This window comes from Loxodonta africana, chromosome 15 (assembly GCF_030014295.1).
Source record: "Loxodonta africana isolate mLoxAfr1 chromosome 15, mLoxAfr1.hap2, whole genome shotgun sequence".
Taxonomy (NCBI): Eukaryota; Metazoa; Chordata; class Mammalia; order Proboscidea; family Elephantidae; genus Loxodonta; species Loxodonta africana.
The window spans coordinates 26254083-26276253 of NC_087356.1; the positions used below are offsets into that span (position 1 = coordinate 26254083).

The window sequence follows — 22171 nt, forward strand, 5'->3', positions numbered from 1 at the left end:
TGATGACTGATCACCACTGAGCGTTTTCCTTTTACCTTGACATAGTGGAGTTCTCCTCTTCCGGCCAGGCTGGCCTTATGTCGCTTGCAAAGGAGTAACCCTCCTTCTGCAAGGTTTCCCTGGCCTCACCATGCTTTAGAGGGGGACACTCTGGTGAGCCTAAAAAGGGGGAGAGAAAGAGGTGACAGTGTCAGGTGCAGTGGGTCACAGGCACAAGGGCTGACTCATCATCCTTTCAGTCCTTCAAGTGGAGTTTCATCAAGGTCATCCCTAGAAACCCTACGGGGCAGTTCTACTTTGTCACAGAGGGTCGCTATGAGTTGGAGTTGACTCAATGGCAATGGGGTGGGATTTTTTTTTTTTTAATTATTATGACAATGATTATTAAAATCTATTTTAACGAATAAAAATTGTCTCTAAAAGTGGTTTTACAAAAAGAGGTCTGGATTCACAAGGGAAAAACCAAAATGTCAGAATAGGGGATTTATGCTAAAACTGCAATTTGATAATGGAGAAAAGGAAGGGTTGATAACAAAAAGGAAACTTAAGCATTTTAACAGCTCATATCTGAAATATCTAATTTATAGAGAAATTTAAGCAATAGGTATAACTGTCATCATGGGACATAAGACAAATAGGGTAGTTGATCTATTTGATTAACAATAAGCAAATATGCTTGGCAGCATTACCGTCTATCATTTACGTGGGAAAAAACATTGTATCACAACATGGAATAACTTGAAGTTTATGGAGTAATTAAAAACAACATAGCAAAACAAATAGAAAAGCAAAGAAATTAATATAAGCAAACTTCATCTATACGTTCAATTTAAATATTTTTTTAGTTTACTCAGTCAGGGTAGCTCATTTTGGTTCCATGCTATTCTGGATTTGCCACAGCCTGTGAACCCATCAGCTTCTACATAAGAGTTCTGGAATCATGATTTGATCTCGTCACAGTCCTTTTCATGAGTCCATTATAGTCCATCTTTTTGTTGAGATACTTCAGTGAAATGTCTTTAGTAAACCATCAAAGTAAAAACTTATCTGCAGATAACAAAATTTAATATGGCTATGATTAACTTACAATAATTCTTAAAAGTGAAAGACTTAATGGAAATTACAGAAGTAATTTAAAGCCAAAAGTCAATTAAAAAGTACCTCTAAACATAATGATTAACCTTATTTTCAAAAAGAGCTTCAGATATAACATGTAACAATCTTGAGACATAATACTATATAGTCAGGATATAACAAGAATATACCAAAATTATCAAATCTCTGAATATCTGAACAGTAGTAAAAAAAATTTCATGAATAAATGATGTGAATTCCCCAGTCAAACCATTGGCTTTGATGATGTTACATTAAAATAATAATAATAATAAAGTTGTAACTAAGTTAGCAATTGAAATAATAAAATTTTGACATAATATTATGTGTTTGCAATCTAGTATCAGGAGTATTTTATTAACATATACATTCTAACTTAAAGAAAATTTGGTACCTTTCTTGGCAACATGTTTCATATAATTCATGACATTTGAAATAAATCCTTTGGGCTTTTTATGAAGTTTTAAAGCGGTAAAAAGTTTATCACCGGTTATTGAGAAATAATACTTAAGGTATTTAAAGCAAAGATTTTAAAGGTAAAATACCTTAGTCCCCTCAAAACTATGACACTTTATTTCAACTTAGGAACTTTAATGAGGTTGAACTCTTTGAGGCTGATTGTATAAATAATACAATTAAACTCAATTTTGTAACTAAGGAAAATTTTGTTATTCTAATCATGAGAAACTCAAAAGCTCTTAAAATTTTTAAGAATTAATTTACTAAACCTTAGTTGTAATAACTAAGAACTTTAACTATTTTAAATAACCTTCTTTTTGAAGTCTCTCCTCTTAGTTGTTTATTGTTAGAAAAGTAAAAGTTAAACCGGTTTTTTAATGAACAAAATGAATTTATCATTTCCTAAAAACCACAGAGACTTTTTAATTTTATAAGTGCTTATTTATCATTAAACTAACTAGAAACATCATAGCTTAAATTCAACAATACTATTTAGAGGCAGAAAATTATTACCTTCTCTTTTGCATGTTTTATAAATCTGGTAAAACAAAAGATAACTTGAGAATAACTTCAAGGCCTAGTTGTACGAACCAAACAATTTATCTTCTTCTGTGCACTTTTAAATAGACTATGCAGCTACCATAGACTCAACTCATGGCTTTTAAGACAAGGTAAAACTTGTCTTAAAACAAAAATTATATAAATTGACTATTATTTGTTAAGAACTAAGAAGTACATTATAAATTTCATGAAATTAATCAAGGCAAATCTGGAAAACAAAAAACTATAGACATTTATTGATAAACAGACAATTACCAATAAGTAACTAGGTGGGTGGGCTGAGTTTTGGGGAAAAAAAAGAACAGAGATCTGTATACAGAAAATGACTTCCAATTCTTCTTAAACATTATAGTTTTTTTTTTTTTTCCAGACTGTGGATGGCAATTTAATTTAGATCATTTATTCCCTCCCTTTTGTGGTGGGCTAAAGAACTTGAGCCATCCACGAAACTATTTTGAGAGACTATGAGTGTTTGGAGGGTAGACGGAGTGGTTTCTAATTAATGACTCTCCTTTTTTGTAGCTTTTATGTTATTACAGAAAAGATCTCTGTCTTTTAGTTTCCCTGAGGCTGGTTATGGAAACCCTGGTGGCATAGTGGTTGAGAACTATAGCTGCTAACCAAAAGGTCAGCAGTTCGAATCCACCAGGCGCTCCTTGGAAACTCCTATGGGGCAATTCTACTGTGTCCTATAGGGTCGCTATGAGTTGGAATTGACTCCATGGGCAAAAGGTTTGGTTTTTTTTTTTTTTTTTGGAGACTGGTTATGCTGACGGTTGCTGGCCTGCTGTGGGCAGTATAGAGTTGCATATCTTCATGTTCTCCTTTTTTTAACTCAAAATATTTTTTTTAAGATGACCTGCTTTTTACAATAAAAATAAACAATACATTTGCTGTCTAAAAGGTTGTTGGCTTAAATTTGAAGTTGTTGGAGTTATAAAGCCATAGGTTTATCTGGTTGTATTTGTGAGACTTTTTGTTTAAATTGTCCCTTTTGTTTGTTTGTTTTTTTAATTTATAACAGTCTTTTTTTTTTCTCTAATACCCAAGTTCCTTGTAATAATTGCAAGTACTGGGAAGGAAAAGATTAGGTGGAAACTCATTTTCTCTACTAAAGCTTTAAATTATTTCCAAACGCACTCAGTTGGTAGCCTTTGGAATAGTTACTAAGAATCCACCAGGTGCTCCTTGGAAACTCTACGGGACAGTTCTACTCTGTCCTATGTTGCTGTGAGTCGGACTCGATGGCAACGGGTGTACTCAAAAACAATCCAGAACAATAACCCTAAATACCTTAGCCTTGAAAACTTTAGTTTTAAAAGCTTAGTTTTTAGTAATTCTGTTTTGAAGGCTTACTAGTTCCGAATCAAGTTTACAGAAAGAGGGATTAGCTCTGACAGCCAGAAAGAGGAATTTTCACTGACGAGAGCAAAAAGAGGAAGTACCTTGAAGAGCAAAAAGAGGAAGTATTACTAGGTAGACAGAAAGAACAGTTGTAGAGTTTTAACAAGTTTAAACAAATATTATACAAAATTTTTTTAAAAGTTCTAAAATAAAAATTAAAACTATTGAAGGCTTGAGCTAGTTTAAAGTTTAGACCTTTCAGGCTCAACAATTCTAGTGAGGGCTGTCAACGATCAACCATTATTTAATCAACTAAACCAATCAACTAAGTTACATCTTATTACATTAATCAATTAATAAATCAATTGATTAGTAACTAACAATGCTAATGGCATATGGGTTCTGATATTTCCACAAACTTGAAAACTCTCAGGATAAACAATATTTGATTGCTGTTGCTAACGAAGATAAGATTTATACAAGTAATACTTGGGTATGCTTCCCCTGGAAAAAAACAGAAAAACACAAATTATCAGAGAATTCAAACACAAAAAATGTGAAATTTGATCTGAGAGGTTACTTATGTGTTTGCTGGTTTTGTGAATGGGTTCTTGAAGACTCTTGAGGATGTTAGTTACAACTTGCTCTTAGAGACTGAAAAGGTGCATGGAAAAAAAAACACTTTGTGTGCTTAGAGAAATTAAAGAAACTTTTTAGCGAGTTAAGTCAAAAGAACAAAAAGAATTCTGTGTTAAAGAGTTTGGATAGAAGAGTTTAGTCAATACCTGTCTGTAGTAGCCTTTGGGAATATACCCCAGCAGCTAGGCTACTAGCATCAGGAATTGTCCCAGTTTTTCTTGCTAGAAAATCAGAAATTAAGGTTTCTGGTAGCTTCTGACCAGAAAAGAAAAATTGTGTACACTTTAAAAAGGGGAAGTTAGAAGGAATTTCAGGCTTCAACTCTTGAAAAATTCAGGCATTAGCTCTGAAAACTCAGACTTCAAAAAGCTCTGAAAACTCAGACTTTAGATTTTAAAGTTTTCCTATATATCCAGTTCAGCTTAAGTTACTTAAAAGGGTTCTGGAGACTAAGTTGACATATTATAAAACAATAAAAACTTTATCAGAATGAATTTATATTAAGGTCTTCAAAGTAGCTATTAGAAGCCTAGGTATACTAAGCAGTTTCTCCAAGACTTAAAAGACTTCCTTCTGAGAAAAAAAACTAACATGGCTTTTGAGACAAGACACACAAAAACTTAAACATGAAATGAGACACCCCTCACTAAGATTGCAACCACATGTGTGAAAACCATTCTGGACTGGAGCCTTTCACCCAAAAAAAAAAAAAAAAAAAAAAAAACCCCAAAAACAAAACAAAGCAAAAAAAAACAAGTGAAGAAATCTTAATGGGCATTTAAAGAAAAGCACAGTGAGTTCGCACAGCCTGAACCAAGCTGCCATTAGCCAGATAACAAACTCATCAAAATGCTCTTGTGTGAGCTGAAAGTAAAGAGATAAAAGACCGTTAACAAACCTCAGAGGTCTTTGGAAACAGAGGGCAGAGGTCCTTGGTCCAAGAGGTTATACCTGGAAATGACTCTTAAGAGTTGGGAAAGTGGATTGAGCAGCAAAGGGCTCATATGGGCACCAGCATTTCACAGTCCCATCCTGGGGTCATTTAAGCTGGCAAATTGACTTTGGATCCCATGCCACTGACACCAAAATATTGTCAAGAAAAACTTGAATGCTGTTTCAAGTTAAAACAGAGAGGTTCATGAAGGGTTTAAAATAACTGCAATTGGGGAAATACCTAGCCCATTGAAAATGGAGCCCTGTAGTCCCGGTACAGTTTCATTATACAAGTATTCTTATGGGGTGAAAACTATAAGGGAGGCAATCATGAATATTGTAATATTGATTGGAAAATCAATGAATATTGTAATAATCACACTCTGATTGGTTACTGATTATTAATACTATACCCATTGCCGTCGAGTCAGTTCTGACCCATAGTGACCCTGTTGGACAGAGAGTAGAACTGCGGCTGGTGGATTCGAACCACTGATCTTTTGTTTAGCAGCTCTATCAGTTAACTGCTGTGCCACCAGGACTCCATTAATAGTAGCGTTAGTGATTACCCGTAGTTTTACAGGATGCTTATCTCATGGTCACAAAATGCTTACATGTGTTTTCTTTGTCTATCTTGCCGAAATATCTTGTTGGCAACAGGACCCACACAGCACCCTTCCTGAGTACGTGTATTTTCAGGGGTGTAGATGGTCACTTGGTTAAGACCCCTGAGGGTATATGGTTTCACATCCTGGTTTTGACCACCGAGGAAAAACATGTTTTTCTAAAAAAACATAGCTGTTAGTCTAGAATCCAGGTTAAAATTAGATAGGATGGTCAGCATAGTATGCCTCTGTCTCACAGACTGTGAAAGTTGTGTTTTCCTGAGACACTGACAAGGCTTTAATATCCAGATATATAAACTCCTACAACTTAGCAACAAAAAGACAAACAATTCAGTCAAAAAATAGGGGAAGAATTTGAATAGACATTTCACCAAAGAAGTTATACAAATGGCCAACAAGCACATGAAAAGATACTCAATGTCATTAGTTATTACCGGCAGTCCTTGGGTTGAGAATGAGATCCATTCCTAAGTCTGTCTTTAAGCCGAATTTGTAGGTAGTCACAGGTACATAAGGTTCTTATTTATCGTCAGTTAAGTCAAATGTTAGTATATAGTATATATTTTACCTTTCTATGCATATAGGGTCGCTATGAGTTGAAATTGACTCGACGGCAACTTTTTTTTTTTTTGGTTTTATGCTTATAAAGGAGCCCTGGGGGCGGAGTGGTTAAGTGCTCCACTGTTAACCAAAAAAGGTCTGCAGTTTGAATCCTCTCCTTGGAAACCCTATGGGACAGTTCTACCCTGTCCTATAGGATTGCTATGAGTCGGGAAGGACTCTACGGCAACAGGTTTGTTTTTTTTTAATGCATATAAAACACTTCAGAAACACTTCCAAACTGTGCAGTGTTTTGTGAGTGTCACAAAATAGCACGTGCATTTGTTATTATGAATCATTGTATTTAACTCAAACTTTTAATATAATAGACGTTATGGCAGTCTGTTTTTAAGGAAGAGTTGTCTGTAAGTTGGCCACTCGTAACCCAGGGACTGCCTGTAGTTGGTTTAGCAGCCAAGTGTACCACCCTGAGACTCCTGCTGGTTCTGAGTGGGATGAAAACGCAGGAGTTGTACAGTCGAGAAGCGAAATGCTTACATAAACAGTTTAAACTAGCAACTAATGAGGTCAAGATGGGAGTTTATTTCATAGGGTTATAAAAACCCATATTCAAACAAGTTGTTACAGAAACCAGAAAAAGGATGGTCCCAGATGATAGATGCATTGTTCATCAATTAGGAAAAACCAATTAAGAGGCAAATGATAAGAGCTCATCTGTGCCTGTTTCTTGGACCAGTAAGGCTTTGTGCCCTGTTGTGGTCTGATTCCCAGTGAGCAAGCAGAAATCTGATGGGAACGCCAGGGGACAGGTTGTGACTGAAGCAGGCTGCTCATGGCCACTGGTTGCAGCCTCCACTGCAGACATGCGGAATGCACGTGTCTTAGTTTCCTAATGCTGCTATAAAACAAATACCACACAAGTGGGTGGCTTTGAAGAACAGAAATTTATTTTCTCACTGCTCAGGAGACTAAAAGTCCAATCAAGGGCTTGGCCGTGTTGATTCTTTCCTTGTTGGTAGCGCTGGGGGTGTTCCTTAGTTCCTTGGTGACCCTCATACGACATCTGTCTTTTCCCGGCTGTGCGTGCCTCTGTGTCTCATCTGTTCTTTTTATAGCTCAGAAGTGATTAGATTTAGAACCCACCCTATTAGGGTATGATCTAATTAACATAACAAAGGAAACTGTATTTCCAAACAGGATTGCATCCCCAGGAATAGAGGTTAGAATACCAACTCATATTTTGTGGGTACACGATTTAATCTATAACAATGTGTTTTGCCCATTTCTTAGTTTAGGGAACCCAACCATTTTCCTTGGCACTCTTTGAACTGTCCCTTCGCTATCACCGTGTGGATGACCTGCTCTTCCTAAGAGCCCATCCATATATGACTGCTTGCCTCAGAGATGTGGCCTTGCTGTGTGGGGTGGTGTGGATGGTCCTGGGGCTCTCTAGAGAGTGGGCTATGTCTCTCTGCCCCAATTTTCTTTTTTCAGGCAGGATCCCTGAAGACAGGCAGGTTTTTTTGTTTTTCATTTACAATCATCGCTAGTCAGGTCCTGGGAATCAGTAGAGACCACCCGAGTAGACAGGGGTCCTATGAGATGCTAGGGCTCAACAGCAATGCAGGTCTGATGGTGAGAAATTGCCCCTGTCTTCAGGAGACGCTAACCTATGGATTGTCAAGGTCTGCTGGGGGAGACAACCCGTACCCTAGTCTGACAGGGGAGGCAGCGCTGGGTCTCTGTGGAACAGCAGAAAAGGGTCAAGGTTGACAGTGGGGGAGGGGGAAGTATGGCTTATCCTTCTCCCACACCTGGTCTTCCCAGGGGCCTGGCCTGCTGGGGATTGTGCACGGGGTGAGTGGGGATCGGGTGGAGGAGGAGGAATCCCCTGAAGGAAATTGGTGTTCTAGATCAGCATTGTATGGCAGTGGTGGGATGAGGGTTATGGTGGGAAAAGCCAGGAGCTTTGGGCTATTTTTCTACATTTTCCTTTCCTCTCCTGCCAGGTTCCTGGGAGAAGCCAAGGTCCCACTCCAGGAGGTCCTTGCCACCCCTAGTCTGTCTGCCAGCTTCAATGCTCCTCTGCTGGACACCAAGAAGCAGCCCACGGGGGTAAGTGCCCATGGGGCCTCTGCACTAAGCTGGTTTCTGGTCTGAGGCCTTGCCTGGTGGCTCTCTCCCTGGGCCCTGCTTTGTGACCCCAGCAGCAGGTATAGTCCCAGGAACCAGGCCTGCCCCCAACCCTGGCCAGAGCTATGGGGTGCCCAGGAGGGACACTGGGCTGACAGAGACTGTGGATTGGGTGTGGGGCTTAGGCCACAGAACCACCCTCCCGTCACAGTGTTTCCAGGCCCAAGTTGGCCTTGCCTCACACTAGCTTGGCAGGCACCTCAGTCTTTTCCTGTCCATTTGGCTGCCCCTCTTCCCCAGAGGGAGGCATAGTCACCTCCTGGGATTGTTTTTTTGGTAGAAACCTGGTGTCTTCCCAAGCTTCCTCCACAGCCTTGGTTGTAGCTCCCCAATATCCCTGGCTGACCTCCCTCATGGCCCAGCCCTTTCTCCAGGTTTGGAATATCTGAGTCATCTGGGTCACAGATGACAAGGGAAGGGAGACAGACATCCCCCTTGCCTGCCCACCAGGACCTGCCAGACCCCTTCCTTTTCCTCCATTGTTCTTCCCGCCCCGCCCCCAGCCTTCGCAGTGCTCTCCGGGTCCCAGCGGACAATTCCTGGCCATCATCTCTGGCCTCCTGTTATTTTTAGTGAGCTAAATATACTCTGTGGAGTTCTTTCTTCCTGGTCAGTAGAATTCCTGACCTTCCCTCTGGGTCAGCCCAGTCACCCAGGATGCACTGGGGAACGCTTGATTTGGAAATACTTCCTCCCAATGGCGCCTGGGGGATTCTGGGCCCTGAGTTCTCTCAGATTCTGTGTGTGTATGTGCGAGTACATGTGTGTGTATGAGAGAGAGACAGAGATTGAGAGAGAGGGAGAGAGACTGAGAGAGAGAGGGAGATTGAGAGAGAGACAGAGAGAGGGAGAGGGAGAGGGAGAGAGGCTGGGAGCCCTTGGCTGGCTTGGGGAGTCAGGAAGGGGCTGGCCTGGGCATACCTCTGTATGGTGCCACCCACCCTGGAGAAAGGGGGTGACTTACTGAAGTCGCACAGTCAGTCAAAATCCAAACCCCTGTCAGGAGATAGAAGGGACTTGGGTGGACTCCTAGTTCACTGGACAAATAGTTCACCACCTTTCTCATGCTGGAGTTTGCTCCTAAGGTGTCTTTGGCCAGTTATGGCTGGGATGCTTCCTTGATGAGGAGATGCCCACTTCCTAGGAGAATCCATCCCGTTCTCAGACAGCACTCACTATTAAAATGTCCTGCTCGGTGCAGTATTCACTGAGCCTGTCTCTCTCACACCCTGAGTCCCCTCTTACCTCTCCAGACTCCTCCTTGGAGTCAAGGAGGGCCCCAGAGACTTCTGGGACTACCCTTTTGGGGAATCCCAAAGATGGCAATGTTGTTGTTGTAGTTTACTGCCGTTGAGTCGGCCCCCAACTCGTGGCCTTTCTTCCTAGCCTGTATTAGTCTGGAAGTTCTACTGAAACCTGTTCACCATCATAGCAGCATGTAAGCCTCCACCGACAGACAGGCGGCGGCTGCGTGTGAGGTCCATTGGCTGGGAATTACACCTGGCTCTCCTGCCTGGAAGGCAAGAATTCCACCACTGAAATACCGCTGCCCTCAAAGAGGGCAGTACCTAACCCTAAATGCATGGGGCACTAATGCAGGGATTGTAGGCATCGTGGCAGCTGGTGAGAGTGGTGTTTTGAGTCGAAAGATCTGCTTTGTCTCAGGGATGGGGCTGCCTACTCTGGCTGTGTATCGGTCCCCAATGCCTCAAACCAGGGTGTCTCATTTTCTTACTGAGCTGCTGAAATAGCTCTCCATTCTAGCCCTCTATGCATCCATGACACAGTTGCTTCCTCAAGTTCTTCTGCACCTGCTCCCTTCCAAGTTTAAAGGCTCATGCAGATCCCACTGTCTGGGCTTCATGCTCTCCATCTGGGAACCTACTGCCTTCTCTTCCCTGGGCTGGGCCCTCCTGGTGCTCTGCAGGGCTTGACAACCCTTCACCAACTATGTCTCCAAGAAAGGTGTGTGAGAGCCAGAAGGTGATGGATGGGAGGGGGGCCAGGTCTGCTTGGTTTAGCTCCTGGGCTGAGCATGGGCTGGGAGAAGCAGGACCTCCTTCCCTGCTGCCCAGAAGGCAGCTCTGGCCTGTGGAGAGGGAGATGGACCAGATTCTAGTCCGTGACAGCTCTTAAGTCACCAGGAAGCCCCAGGAGGGTCCCGAGACGCTCTGAGCTTGGGCTCTGTGCCTGGAACTTATGCAGGCTGGCTGCAGTGCAATGGAAGGCCCAGGAAACTTGGGATGTGCTCAGAAGACACAGGGAGCCCTGCTCAGGAGCTGAGGGTTCTCACTGGCTGAACTGAGGGTCGGCTCACTGGCCATTCGCCAAGGCCTGATTTCTGAGTTGGGCCTATTGGGCATAGCCTGTTGGGAGTCCGCATTTGGTTTCAGCCTGGATTCCCTCTGAAGGCTGAAGGGACCTGCTGGTGGAGTGATAGAAGTGAAGTCTATGGGATCCTTGGAAAACCCTGGAAGGAATGAGAGGAGGAGGAGGGGCTGAAGAGGTGTGAAGTCCTGCTGCATCTGTTTGTTGCTCTGTAGTCTCACCCAAGTCCGTTCAGATATGGCACTCTGGGCTGCGTCTCATGGAAGATTCTAAATCCACCCTCAGACAGCTTCCAGGCTAATGGGGGAAACCTTTCCCCTGTCCCAGAGAAGCCTCTAGGCCCGTGGGGGTGCCGGGCACACATGTAGGAAAGAATGAAAACGCAATGAAAACTGGTGGTATCGCCTCAGCTTTAAAGGCCAGAGTCAGATCAGAAAGGGAAGCACAGTGAAATCCAGTGGCCAGATGGTTCCCGGGTAGCCAGGAGGGCACTGCATGTTGGGATTAGGGACCAGAGGTGGCAGACACAATGCTCTGGTGAATCCCTGAGTTTTCTTCAAGGAGTTTGAAGATTCTGTGAGCAACCCCTACATCAGCTCAGAGCCATATACCCTCTACCAGGTCTGGAGGTTGTCTGAGGGAAAGATAAGTGAGACACAGGCACATAATGGGGTTTGCCCACCCACTCATGAAGAAGTGTGTGTTGGGGAAAAATTGGTATCTGGCTGGTTTAGGGCTTGGCCTTGCTGAGCTCAATGTTGGAGAGCTGTGGCCCATGAGGGCTGCTCCTGAACTGAGCATGGTAGGATGGGCAAAGGGCCCTAGAATCCGGCCACATAGCCTGTAGGGGTGCCAGGGAGACTGGGAGGATCTGATGATCCCTTGCTTTGCCTTTAGTTTCCTGGGCCCTTTTAGCCTAGGAACCAGATAGAAACCTCCAGAGTTCTGCTTCTGCTGATATTGTTGACTGCGCACCCCAAGATGGCAGATATGGGTGACTGAGGTTACGCTGAGCTCTGGGGCATTGTGTTTTGGTGGGCACGTGACTGATAATGGTCTTGTGGCCTACGACAGAGATGTTATGGATTGAATCATGTCTCCCCAAAATATGTGTTGTAAATCCTAACCTCTATGCCTGTGGTTGTAATCCCATTTGGGAATGGGTTGTCTTTGTTATGTTAAGAAGACAGGATTAGTGTAGGGTATGTCTTGAGTCAATCTCTTGAGATATAAAAGATATTAAACAAGCATTCGAGAAGCAGAGATGGGGGAAGAGAGATGCCAAGCCACATGAAGATCACCCAGGAGCAGAAGCTCAAAAGAGACAAGGCCCTGCCTCCAGAGAAGACAAAGAAAGCCTTACCCTAGAGCCGGCACCCTAAATTTGGGTTTCTAGCCTCTTAAACTGAGGAAATAAATTTCTGTTTGTTAAAGCTACCTACTTGTGGTATTTCTATTACAGCAGCACTGGATAACTAAGACATAGGATAACCTCATGGTGATGCCAGGGCTGGAGACCTGAGGAACTGGGCTCTCAGATGGGGTGTGTTAAAGTAGAGGTCCTTGAAGAGGGTCCCACTGGGGGCCCTAGGCCAAGGTCATGTGTTCCAGGAAAGCATTGAGCTCACACACGTTCCATAGGAAGCAAATCTCAGTTCTGGTTACAGTCTGGAGAAGGGGATGGGGGATGAGGTATGACGTCATGGTGAGGTGAGATCCTGACCCTGGATGGGGCCCATAGACATGCACCCCTTTCCTCTCTATCCCCAGTAGAGCTAGAGGCCTCCAGTATTAACCAGCCCTGATCCTGAAGCAGGTGTCTGGGTGGTAGAAAAGTTTTCTTCTCGGCTGCTTACCTAGAGGTTGGCAGTTCGAACCCACCCAGTGGCACTGCCGAAGAAATGCTTGGCAATCTGCTTCTGTAAAGATCACAGCCAAGAAATCCCTATGGAGCAGTTCTATGCTGTAGCACATGGGGTCTCCATGAGTCAGAATCCACTCCACAGGAATGGGTTTTTTTTTGTTTTTGGTTTGGTCCTGAAGCAGTGGTCCCAGGAGCCTGCCCCCTGGTGGTGAGATCTGTTTCTAGATCCTGGGCTGTGCTCTGTAGCTGCCAGGGATGCCCCTGGGGCTCCTTGGTGGACCATGCTGGAAGTCTAATTCAAGTACCCTGGGCCGCTGGGATGTTGCCAGTTCTTTAAAAGTTTGGCCATTTCTTTAGAAGGGGCTGTCAGTGTAGAGGTACCCGATGCTTAGGAAATCCCAGGAAGGCTACCTAGATGGTTTTCGTACTCTGGGGCTGCGGCTCCATCCTGGCTCGTGGAGGGCTGCTCCTGAGCCCCTGGGCCTAGGTGCTGTCACCCAGGCATGTGCAGAGCAGGTACGCTCCTGTGGCTCCACCTGTGCAGGGATATGTCCATCAGAAGCCCCCAGGTGGTGTTGAGGAGGTGGGTAGTAGGGCAAGTACCTAAAATAGGAAGGAATGGTCTTCAAGGGAATCTAGTTTCTGGGTCAATGTTCCCCAGTCATGAAGGGTTAGAAGAACCTGGGGCCTGAAAGGGGCTGAAGGGCGGTCAAGGTGTGCCCTCTTCAAATTGTTGCTCAAATGTCCTCCCCTCACTGAGGTCCGCTCAGATTTAATACTGCAATCTGCACCCCTTCCTCTCTGCCTGTCCCTCTTACTCAGGTTTGCTTTTTCTTCTCTTTCTAGTATACTGCATAACTGATGTGTTTATTTCATTTATTATTTATTGTCAGTCTCCTCTGCCAGGATGTATGCTCCAGGACATCAGGGGCCTTGGTTTTGTTCATGGAAGTATCCCAGTGTCTTGAACAAGTTTGGCCCACAGCAGGTGCTTGATATGCATTTGTGGGAGAAATGAATAATCTAATTAACGAATGAATGGGTCAGAGCAGATATGTTAGGCATGCCCCCGTCTTCCAGATGCAGGCCCAACTCAGCTGAGCCAACCCAGCATCCCACACAGAGCCAACTTCACAGGCAGTCACACAGGGCCCTGTGCTCAGAAGGGCCCTGAGCTTGGCTTAACGTTCTGTTGTCGCCATATTGAAATTCTTAATGATTGTTGAACAAAGGGCCCTGTATTTTCGTTTTGCGCTGGGCCTGCATATTACGTAGCTGGTCCTGACCCCGCACTACTCCCGGAGGGTGGGAATCAGCATAAGGGGGTGGGAGCTTTATCTGTGTCTGCTGAGTGAGATTCCTGTGGTTAGAGCAGAGGCAGATTTTAAAACACCTTTTATTTTGAAATAATTTAAGATTTACAGAAACAGTTTCAAGAATAATGCAAAGAATATTTTGTCCTAAACCATTTGAGATGACTCTATTGCCAATCTGCTGGGCCATTTTCTATGATTACAGGCATTCTGCTACATAACCACACCACAACCTTCAAAACGAGGAAACTAACTCTCATGCAGTGCTGCCAAGGAGCCCTGGTGGCACAATGGTCAAGTGCTTGGCTGCTAACTGAAAGGTTGGTGGTTCGAACCCACCCAGTGGCTCTACAGGAGAAAGATCTAGTGATCTGCTCCTATAAAGATTGCAGCCTAGAAGCCTTTATGGAGCTGTTCTACTCTGTCACTTGGGGTTGTTAGGAGTTGGAGTCGACTTGATGGTGCCTAACAACAATAAGCAGCACTACCGCCTAATCCGCAGGCCCCACACCAGTTTTGCCAAGTTTTCTACCAGTGCCCTTTGTAGCAGAAGGAGTCAAGTAAGGATCATGTGTGGCATTTAGTTGCCCTGCCTCTTAAGCGGAAACCCTGGTGGCGTAGTGGTTCAGTGCTATGGCTGCTAACCTAAAGGTTGGCAGTTTGAATCTGCCAGTCACTCCTTGGAAACTCTACGGGGCAGTTCTACTCTCAACTATAGGGTCACTATGAGTCAGAATCGACTCAGTGGCAGTGGGTTTGGTTTTTTTTTTTTTGGTCTCTTAAGCATCCTTCCACCTGGGGCATGTCTGACTTTCATAACTTTGTGACCTTGGCCAGTTCTTTTGCGAAGTGTCCTTCACTTTGGGTTTGTCCGATGTTTCCTCATGATTAGATTTAGGTAGTACATCTTTGGTAGGAATATAACTCAAGTGATGCTGCGTTATCTTCATGCATCCTGTCACGTGGCACAATTTTGACTGATTTCATTACTGTAATGATAACCTTGGTAGCGTCTGCTGGATTACTCCACTATAAATCACTCCCCCCCACTTTCTAATCAGTAAGAATTTTGTGGGGAGGTACTTTGTGACTCTGTGAATGTCTCATTCCTCATTCAACGTTTATCCACCAGATTCAATACCCACTGTTGTTTCTTGGTTGAATTCATTATTATTTTGATGAGTGCTGAATGGCGATATTCTAAATCAGTTCTCTGCATTAATCAGTCGGCATTCCACTGTGAGGAAAAGATTTCTCCTCTCGTCATTTATTATTTCTCTAATTATATATGGAGCCCTGGTGGTACAGTGGTTAAGAGCTTGGCTGCTAACCAAAGGTCGGCAGCTCGAATCCACCAGCTGTTCCTTGGAAACCCTATGGGGCAATTCTGCTCTGTCCTAAAGGGTAGCTATGAGTCGAAACTGACTGATGGCAGTGAGTTTGGTTTTTTTGAATTCATATATTCCTATTTTATAATTTATAATAGACTGTTTTCTTAATAATGTACTCCAAATGTAACATTGGCATCCAATTTTTAGAATAGAATGTTTTCTATATTCTTATTTTATTCAGTGGTTTAATCCGTTACTATCATTATTTATTTTAATGTCTAAATTGCCCCAGCTTTGGCCTGTGGGAGCCCATGATAGCTGGCATCTGTGTCCTTTGATATGTTTCTATCCTTCTTCGAGCATTTTTCTTGCTTTCTTGCACAAAATGATGTTCCAGGCCTGTTTTGTACCTTCTCTGTCCTAGCCCTGGAATTAGTTATTTCTCCAAAGAGCCCAATTTGCTTTTGGATGGAGTGGAGGAAAGCCCAGGACAGTTGTTAAAAACGCAGATGCCCAAGCCAGCCCCAGACCGACTGAATCTGAATCTCCAGGAGTCAGTTGTGGGTGCGGCTGGTGCAGGGTGAACTGGCTGCTCAAGTGGCGACCCCTGGTGGTGGTTCAGGAGCTCTCAGTGGTGGATATGGCAATACCTAGGATCCTGGACTTAATTAAAGGGGCTCAGTTGCCTACTGGGGCCTCCTCCTGGGATCTTCAGGGAGGCTGAGCTGCTCTGGTTGCCTCCTTTAGTGTTCTGAGCCCCACCTCCTCACCGACCCTGTCTTCCTTTGGCCTGGCTGTCCCTGGGAAGCTCCAATCAGGAGATTGAGCTTGAACGCTCGGGATCTTGGTACATTCGGAACCTTCAGCCCTTTCCATCAAGGAACCAGAGTTTGCTCCAGAACAGGGCCTGTCGTTATTTCCTGGATATCAGGAAAATATTCTGAAAGACAAAACAAAAAGGCTTTCTTTTTAAGGATATTCATTTTAGCTTTATCACAACAAAAATTTTGTGAATGTCCCTAACCCTAATATTACTCAGTAGGGGTGTGTAGAGTGAATTATGCTAGAGCGACTCAGATTATGCATTATTAAGAATGATTTTTATAAAAGGTTCATCAAAACCTGGGGACATGCTTATGGTCTAACTTTAAGTAAAAGAAAATGTGTTGTCATGTGCTGTCGAGTCGATTCCGACTCAGCGGCCCTGTAGGACAGAGTAGAAGTGCCCCATAGGGTTTCCTAGGCTATATCACGTTTCTTCCACAAAGTGACTGATGGGTTTGAACCATGAACTTTTCAGTTAGTAGCTGAGCACTTAACCATTGTGCCACCAGGACTCTAACCAAAACTAAACCAAACCCATTGCTGTCGAGTCGATTTCAACTCATAGCGACCCTGTGGGACAGAGTAGAACTGCCCCATAGGGTTTCTAAGAAGCAGCTATTGGATTTGAACTGCCAACCTGTTGGTTAGCAGCCCACCTCTTAACCACTGCACCACCAGGGCTCCATCAGGGGTGTAGGGTACTCTATTTTTTATACAACAGAGCTGTATGATATTTGTTTAAAAAGACTGGAGATGATTATATCAAAATGTGAATAGTGGTGGAATTATGGACAATTTGGGGTTTTTTTTGTATTATTTTTCTTCTTTAAGGTTTTTTACTTTCCTACTTTCTTCAGTAGAGCATGTATTACTTTGATAATAAAAAAAATAACAAAATAGAAAAACAAGGCTGCCCCAGGAGGCTTACTGGACCTGAGGTACCAGGGGACGGCTCAGCCAGGTCCCTGCTGGCCTAGGAGCTGCAAGACTGGCTAGCCTGCTGAAGCAGTCACCTCAGTTTCAGGTGCTCCTTTGAACAATGCTGGTCTTGTGGTGGTGTCGGGGTGGGAGCACAAGGCAGCTTTCCCCTTCCACGTGAGTGGGGCGGTCAGTTGCTCTCCTCCCGGCTGGTCAGAGCCGGAGCCGCTGGGGTGGGGCTGGGGAAATGGGGGCTTCTAGAAGGGAAGAAGACTCAGAGAGGTGAGCGGCACCCTGAGACCTGGGCTGTGGCCTGAGCAGAGCAAAGCTGAGTTATCTGCGCAGAAGCAAGGGAGGGCCCTTGGATAATCAGAGGCACCAAGGGAGACTTTTCCTGAAGAGGGGCCTAGGCTGAGAGTTGAAAAATCCTGCAGGAGAGGTAGGGTCCCTGATTCACTTATAGATAATTACTATGTGCTCTGTCAACTAATTTAATCTGCATTTTGACCCTATGAGGCAGTTGACGTTGCTGTCACTACCCCCATTTTATAGATGAGGAAACAGGCACAGAGAGGTTACACAGCTCCTCAGTAGCAGAGCTGGGATTCAAACCTAAGTGCAGATTCTGTGTTCTTAACCACCTGACTATGCTGATGGGTCACTGTGAGTGGCTTGGCCACAGCTTCCTATACCTGAGCCCTGTCAGAGCCAGCTTCCTTGGTGTGAGGGGTGCAAGAAAGAGAAGGATGGTGGTCCCAGGCCACCACGCTAACCTGCTCTCCCCTCCTCATCTCTTCCAGGCCTCACTGGTCCTGCAGGTGTCCTACACACCACTCCCTGGAGCCGCGCCTCTGTTCCCATCCCCCACTCCTCTGGAATCTTCTCCGACTATGCCTGACCTGGATGTGGTAGCTGGTGAGAAGCCCACCCTTGCCCTGGCCGTGGTACCCAAGCCTGGGGTTTGGGGACCACAGTGAGGCTTCAGCCAGCCTTTGCTGCCTCCACCAGGTTAGGGGCTGCCCAGGCCTGGAGAAGAGAGGACAGGGTAGGTGGGAGTCTTGAGAACTGCCTTCGAGGCAGAAAGGACTGTCATGCAGAAAGGACTGTCATGCAGAAAGAGGGGCGGGAGGAGTGCTCCCCTAGGTGCCACTGGGACCAGTGTGAGGAGGCTGCCCATCGCTGTCCAGAAAAGGGGCTGTGCTGGGCTGGGCACCCTGCACCTCTGAGGTGGGTGGGTGCCTTAGAGGACATGCCCATGCCAGGGTAAGGTTTGTTCCAGGTTATTCCTGGGGCCCCACCCACTCTGCAGAGCCACATGCTTCCCTGTCCTCTGCACTGGGTGGCGCTGGGCTCAGAACCCAATATGCCTTTGGGGACGCCATGTGACAAAGGAGCTAGCTTTCTTTGAAGAAGTCATTGGGTGAAGTTAGGGGACCTGGTTACAGTCGTGCCCTTGATACCAAGTAGCTTTGTGGCTTTGGGCCAGCCACTCTCTCTGGACCTATGTTTTATCATTTGTGAAATGAGGAGATTGAATTAGTTCCATGGCTGCCTTCAGCTCTCTTCACTAGCTGGCTTGTCGAGTGAGGGGGTTTGACTTGCCAGTGGTGGGCCTGGGAGGAGACAGAGCTGCCTCTGCTTATCTAGCCTGTTGGGTGGGGAGCAAAGCTACAGGTGGCCCAGTAGGGAACATGCCCCTAGGTGAGATTCTAGAGTTTCTCTCATGGTGAAGGGAGCTGGAAGCAAACACGTTAAAACCCGAGCAGCCATTTTCTGTAATTGTGCCCTCAGCCTGAACCTGGAGCCAGGGGCAGATTAACCAGTAAGCATGGTACGCACCAGCTTGCACTGAGCAAGGTATTTTTTTTTTTTTTAAATGCATGGGCTTAATTGTATTTACTTGCAAATCTGTGGTGAACAATTTCACATGGGTTTCACCACGTCTGTGCTGTGGTAGGGGACAGGTAAAATTATGGCTGCACATTGGTGGAAGGTGTAATTGAACCCATGCTTACCTTGCTAATTTACCTTGCTTGTTGTGTAATCTGGCCCTGCCCAGAGCCCAGCCCCATGGGAGGCCTCGTGGTGAGGGAGGCAGAACAGGGGCCATCTTATTGGGGTTTGCTCTGTCCAGACCTAGAGAGGGTGAGATCAGCCTGGGCTGGGGTAACCTCAGAAATCCTGAGCTGGACTAGAGTTGGAATTGGTTGAGGGGAGGAAGAAGGGGTGTTCCTGGTGACAGAGGGTGGGGAGGCTGAAGGGCCCTGAATCCTCTGAGGCCACTTTGAGGTGGATTCGACAGAGAACCAGGGAAGCTTCTGAAGGTGACCAATTCCTAGCCCTGTCTGAAAGGTGGTGAGAAGACACAGTCTTGACAGACAGAGCAGCTTTGTGCCAGGCTGGGGCCAGTGGAGAAGCAGGGCTGGGGTTGAAGTGCAGTAAGTTGGCTTCTTCCACCCCAGTTCCCACCTGTCCTTCCTGGGCTGTGCCCTGCCCATGTGCCAGGTGGGGGACAGAGCCGGGCCGAGACTTGGTCCCTGCTCAGTGACAGCACCGTGGATACAAGATACTCCGGAAAGAAGTGGCAGGCTCCCGTGGGTGAGACATTGGCCAGAGCCGTCCCAATCCTACAACTGTAACCGTCTCACTTGTCGCCACTGTCAGCTCACTAGAGTGGGAAGAGGTGGCCGGAGGGCTCATCCTTCAGGACTTGGGGCCGGGAGGCTAGGGCCATTCTTATTTTCTTCCTGCTGACTAACTGGACTGACTGCCCTCACATTTCAGCTATTTGAAGCTGTTCTTTCTACCTCATCCATCCTGGCTCACTCAATGGGGAAGGGGCAGGGGAGGTGGGTGGTGGGTCTTCATACCCATGCCCTTTGGATCCTCTGCAGTCAGATTGGGTCCCAATGGGCAGGGCCAGAGGGACCCAGCCCTCATCGGCACCCTCTTCCCCAGACACAGGTGGAGAGGAGGACACGGAGGACCAGGGGCTCACGGGAGATGAGGCGGAGCCACTCCTGGACCAGAGCAACACCCAGGGCCCGGGGGCTCCCACCACCCCGAGGAAGCCGCCTTTCCATCCTCCCCCCTACCACTCTGGGAGCAGAAGGAAGAGAAGCTCGCGCAGAAAGCCCCTGTCGGATAAACCGCAGGACTTCCAGGTGACAGGCTGGGCTCTCTGACCCCAGTTGGCTCCTTTAGCGGATCGACAGCTGCTGATGCCTGGGTCTGATCCTAAAGATACCTGTGGGATCCTAAAGGCCCCTCCTGGGTCAGAGTCTGGTTCCTCTGCACTGGGGAAAGATACTGAATGCAGAGTTCATGTCTTGGGGCCTCAGAACAAGCCTTTGCCCATTGTCTTAGACAGGGTTTTGCTCTACACCTCCCTCGCCCCGCCCCAAAAAGACGAAGGAAGGAAGGGATTCAGCATATCTTTGTGTTTGTTTTCCCAACCAGGGTTTATGCATTTATTTAGCTCCTTGCTACTCAAAGTGTGGTCTGTGGACCAGCAGCCTGAGCATCAGCTGGGAGCTTGTCAGAAACACAGAGCCTTGGGCCCCACCTCAGACCTGCGAACTGGAATCTGCATTTTAACAAGATCTCCAGATCTAAGAAGTTCTGTCTGGCTATATTTTCCCTCTGTCCATCCCTCTATTATAGCTGTGGATTTTTCTGAAAGTCATACAGAAATTGAATTTGTCCAAGCTCTTCACAGATTAAAGATGTTAATATGAATCCCCTGACATATTTTTATCCAAAAATCCATCTCATTTTGTTAGCCTTTCGATTTTAGTCTTTTGCTTATACTTTTTCTTTTCTGCGGAAACCCTGGTCGAGTAGTGGTTAAGTGCTACGGCTGCTAACCTAAAGGTCGGCAGTTCAAATCCGCCACGCGCTCCTTGGAAGCTCTATGGGGCAGTTCTACTCTGTCCTAAAGCGTCGCTAAGAGTCGGAATTGACTCAGCGGCAACGGGTTTGGTTTTGTTTTTTTTCTTTTCTGCAGAATTTCCATTTTGATGTAGTCACTTTTAAAAAAAATTTAATTGTTCAGAACAACTTTTTAAAGTTAAAAATGGGGAACTGAAGTCTCTATTGAGTGCAACAAATCATAAAAATAGATTTCATTTCTAAATCACGGTTATTTAAGCAAAAGTTCCAGCTATAACCACTGTATTTAAGAGGCAAAATTCTAACTTCCATTCTGTTATTCTTAAGACATGTTCTTAATGCCTTTTTTCTTTTTATAAAAGTTATCTATGTTTAAGATGATGCCTGGCTACCACCAAGACCACTCTGACAGGGATCACCACGGAGATCCAGACAGAACAGGATAAAAATGTAGAATAGAATTTGAATTCACGAAGAAAGACCAGATTTACTGGTCTGACAGACACTGGAGGAACGTCTAAGACTATGACCCTTGGACACGCTGCTAACCCAGAACTGACACTATTCCTAAAGCCCACCTTTCAGAAAAAGATTAGACAGGCCTATAAAACAATAACACATATGAGGAATGTGCTTCTTAGTTCAATCAAGTATATGAGACCAAATGGGCAACTCCTGTCCAAAAGCAAGATGAGAAGGCAGGAAGGGACAGCAACCGGATGAATGAACACAAGGAACCTGGAGTGGAAAGGGGGAGCGTGCGGTCACATTGTGGGGATTGCAACTAATATCAGAAAACAATATGTGTATAAATTTTTGAATGAGAAATTAACTTGAGCTGTGAACTTTCACCTAGAGCACAATAAAAAAAATGTTATTTATGTTTAAAGGAACCCTGGTTGCACAGTGGTTAAAGCATTTGACTGCTAACCGAAAGGTTGGCAATTCAATACTGCCAGTGGTTCCGTGGGAGAAAGATGTGGCATCCTGCTCCCAAAGAGATTTACAGCCTTGGAAACCCTATGGGGTCGCCATGAGTCAGAATCGACTCAATATCAGTGGGTTTGGTTTTGGTATATATGTTTAGTGTAGAAAATTTGGAAAATACAGCAAAATGAAGAGAATAAAATCACTCACCCACCTTCCTATTTTTACTAATAATATATTCTTGGATAGTATTCTGTTTTTTTTTTTAAAGAGAGAGTTGACCAATAAATAAATAATTGCTGATTGGAAATTAGAACCACAAACATCTTATTTTGCCATGAAAAT

General features: G+C 45.0%; 1 protein-coding gene across 8 annotated transcripts in view; it reads left to right on the top strand.

Moving 5' to 3' along the window:
- The window catches only part of DYSF (dysferlin), a 242190-nt gene that overhangs the window by 48655 nt on the left and 171364 nt on the right, over nucleotides 1-22171 (top strand). For 4 of the 8 annotated variants that reach the window (XM_064268707.1, XM_064268709.1, XM_064268706.1 and 1 more), the window contains exons 4-7: nucleotides 8246-8351; nucleotides 17809-17923; nucleotides 19514-19606; nucleotides 19967-20172. In XM_064268707.1, the coding sequence (XP_064124777.1) occupies nucleotides 8246-8351; nucleotides 17809-17923; nucleotides 19514-19606; nucleotides 19967-20172 (520 nt within the window). The remainder of the gene's footprint in view (nucleotides 1-8245; nucleotides 8352-17808; nucleotides 17924-19513; nucleotides 19607-19966; nucleotides 20173-22171) is intronic. The other 4 variants (XM_064268711.1, XM_064268713.1, XM_064268710.1 and 1 more) reach the window with 1 other exon arrangement.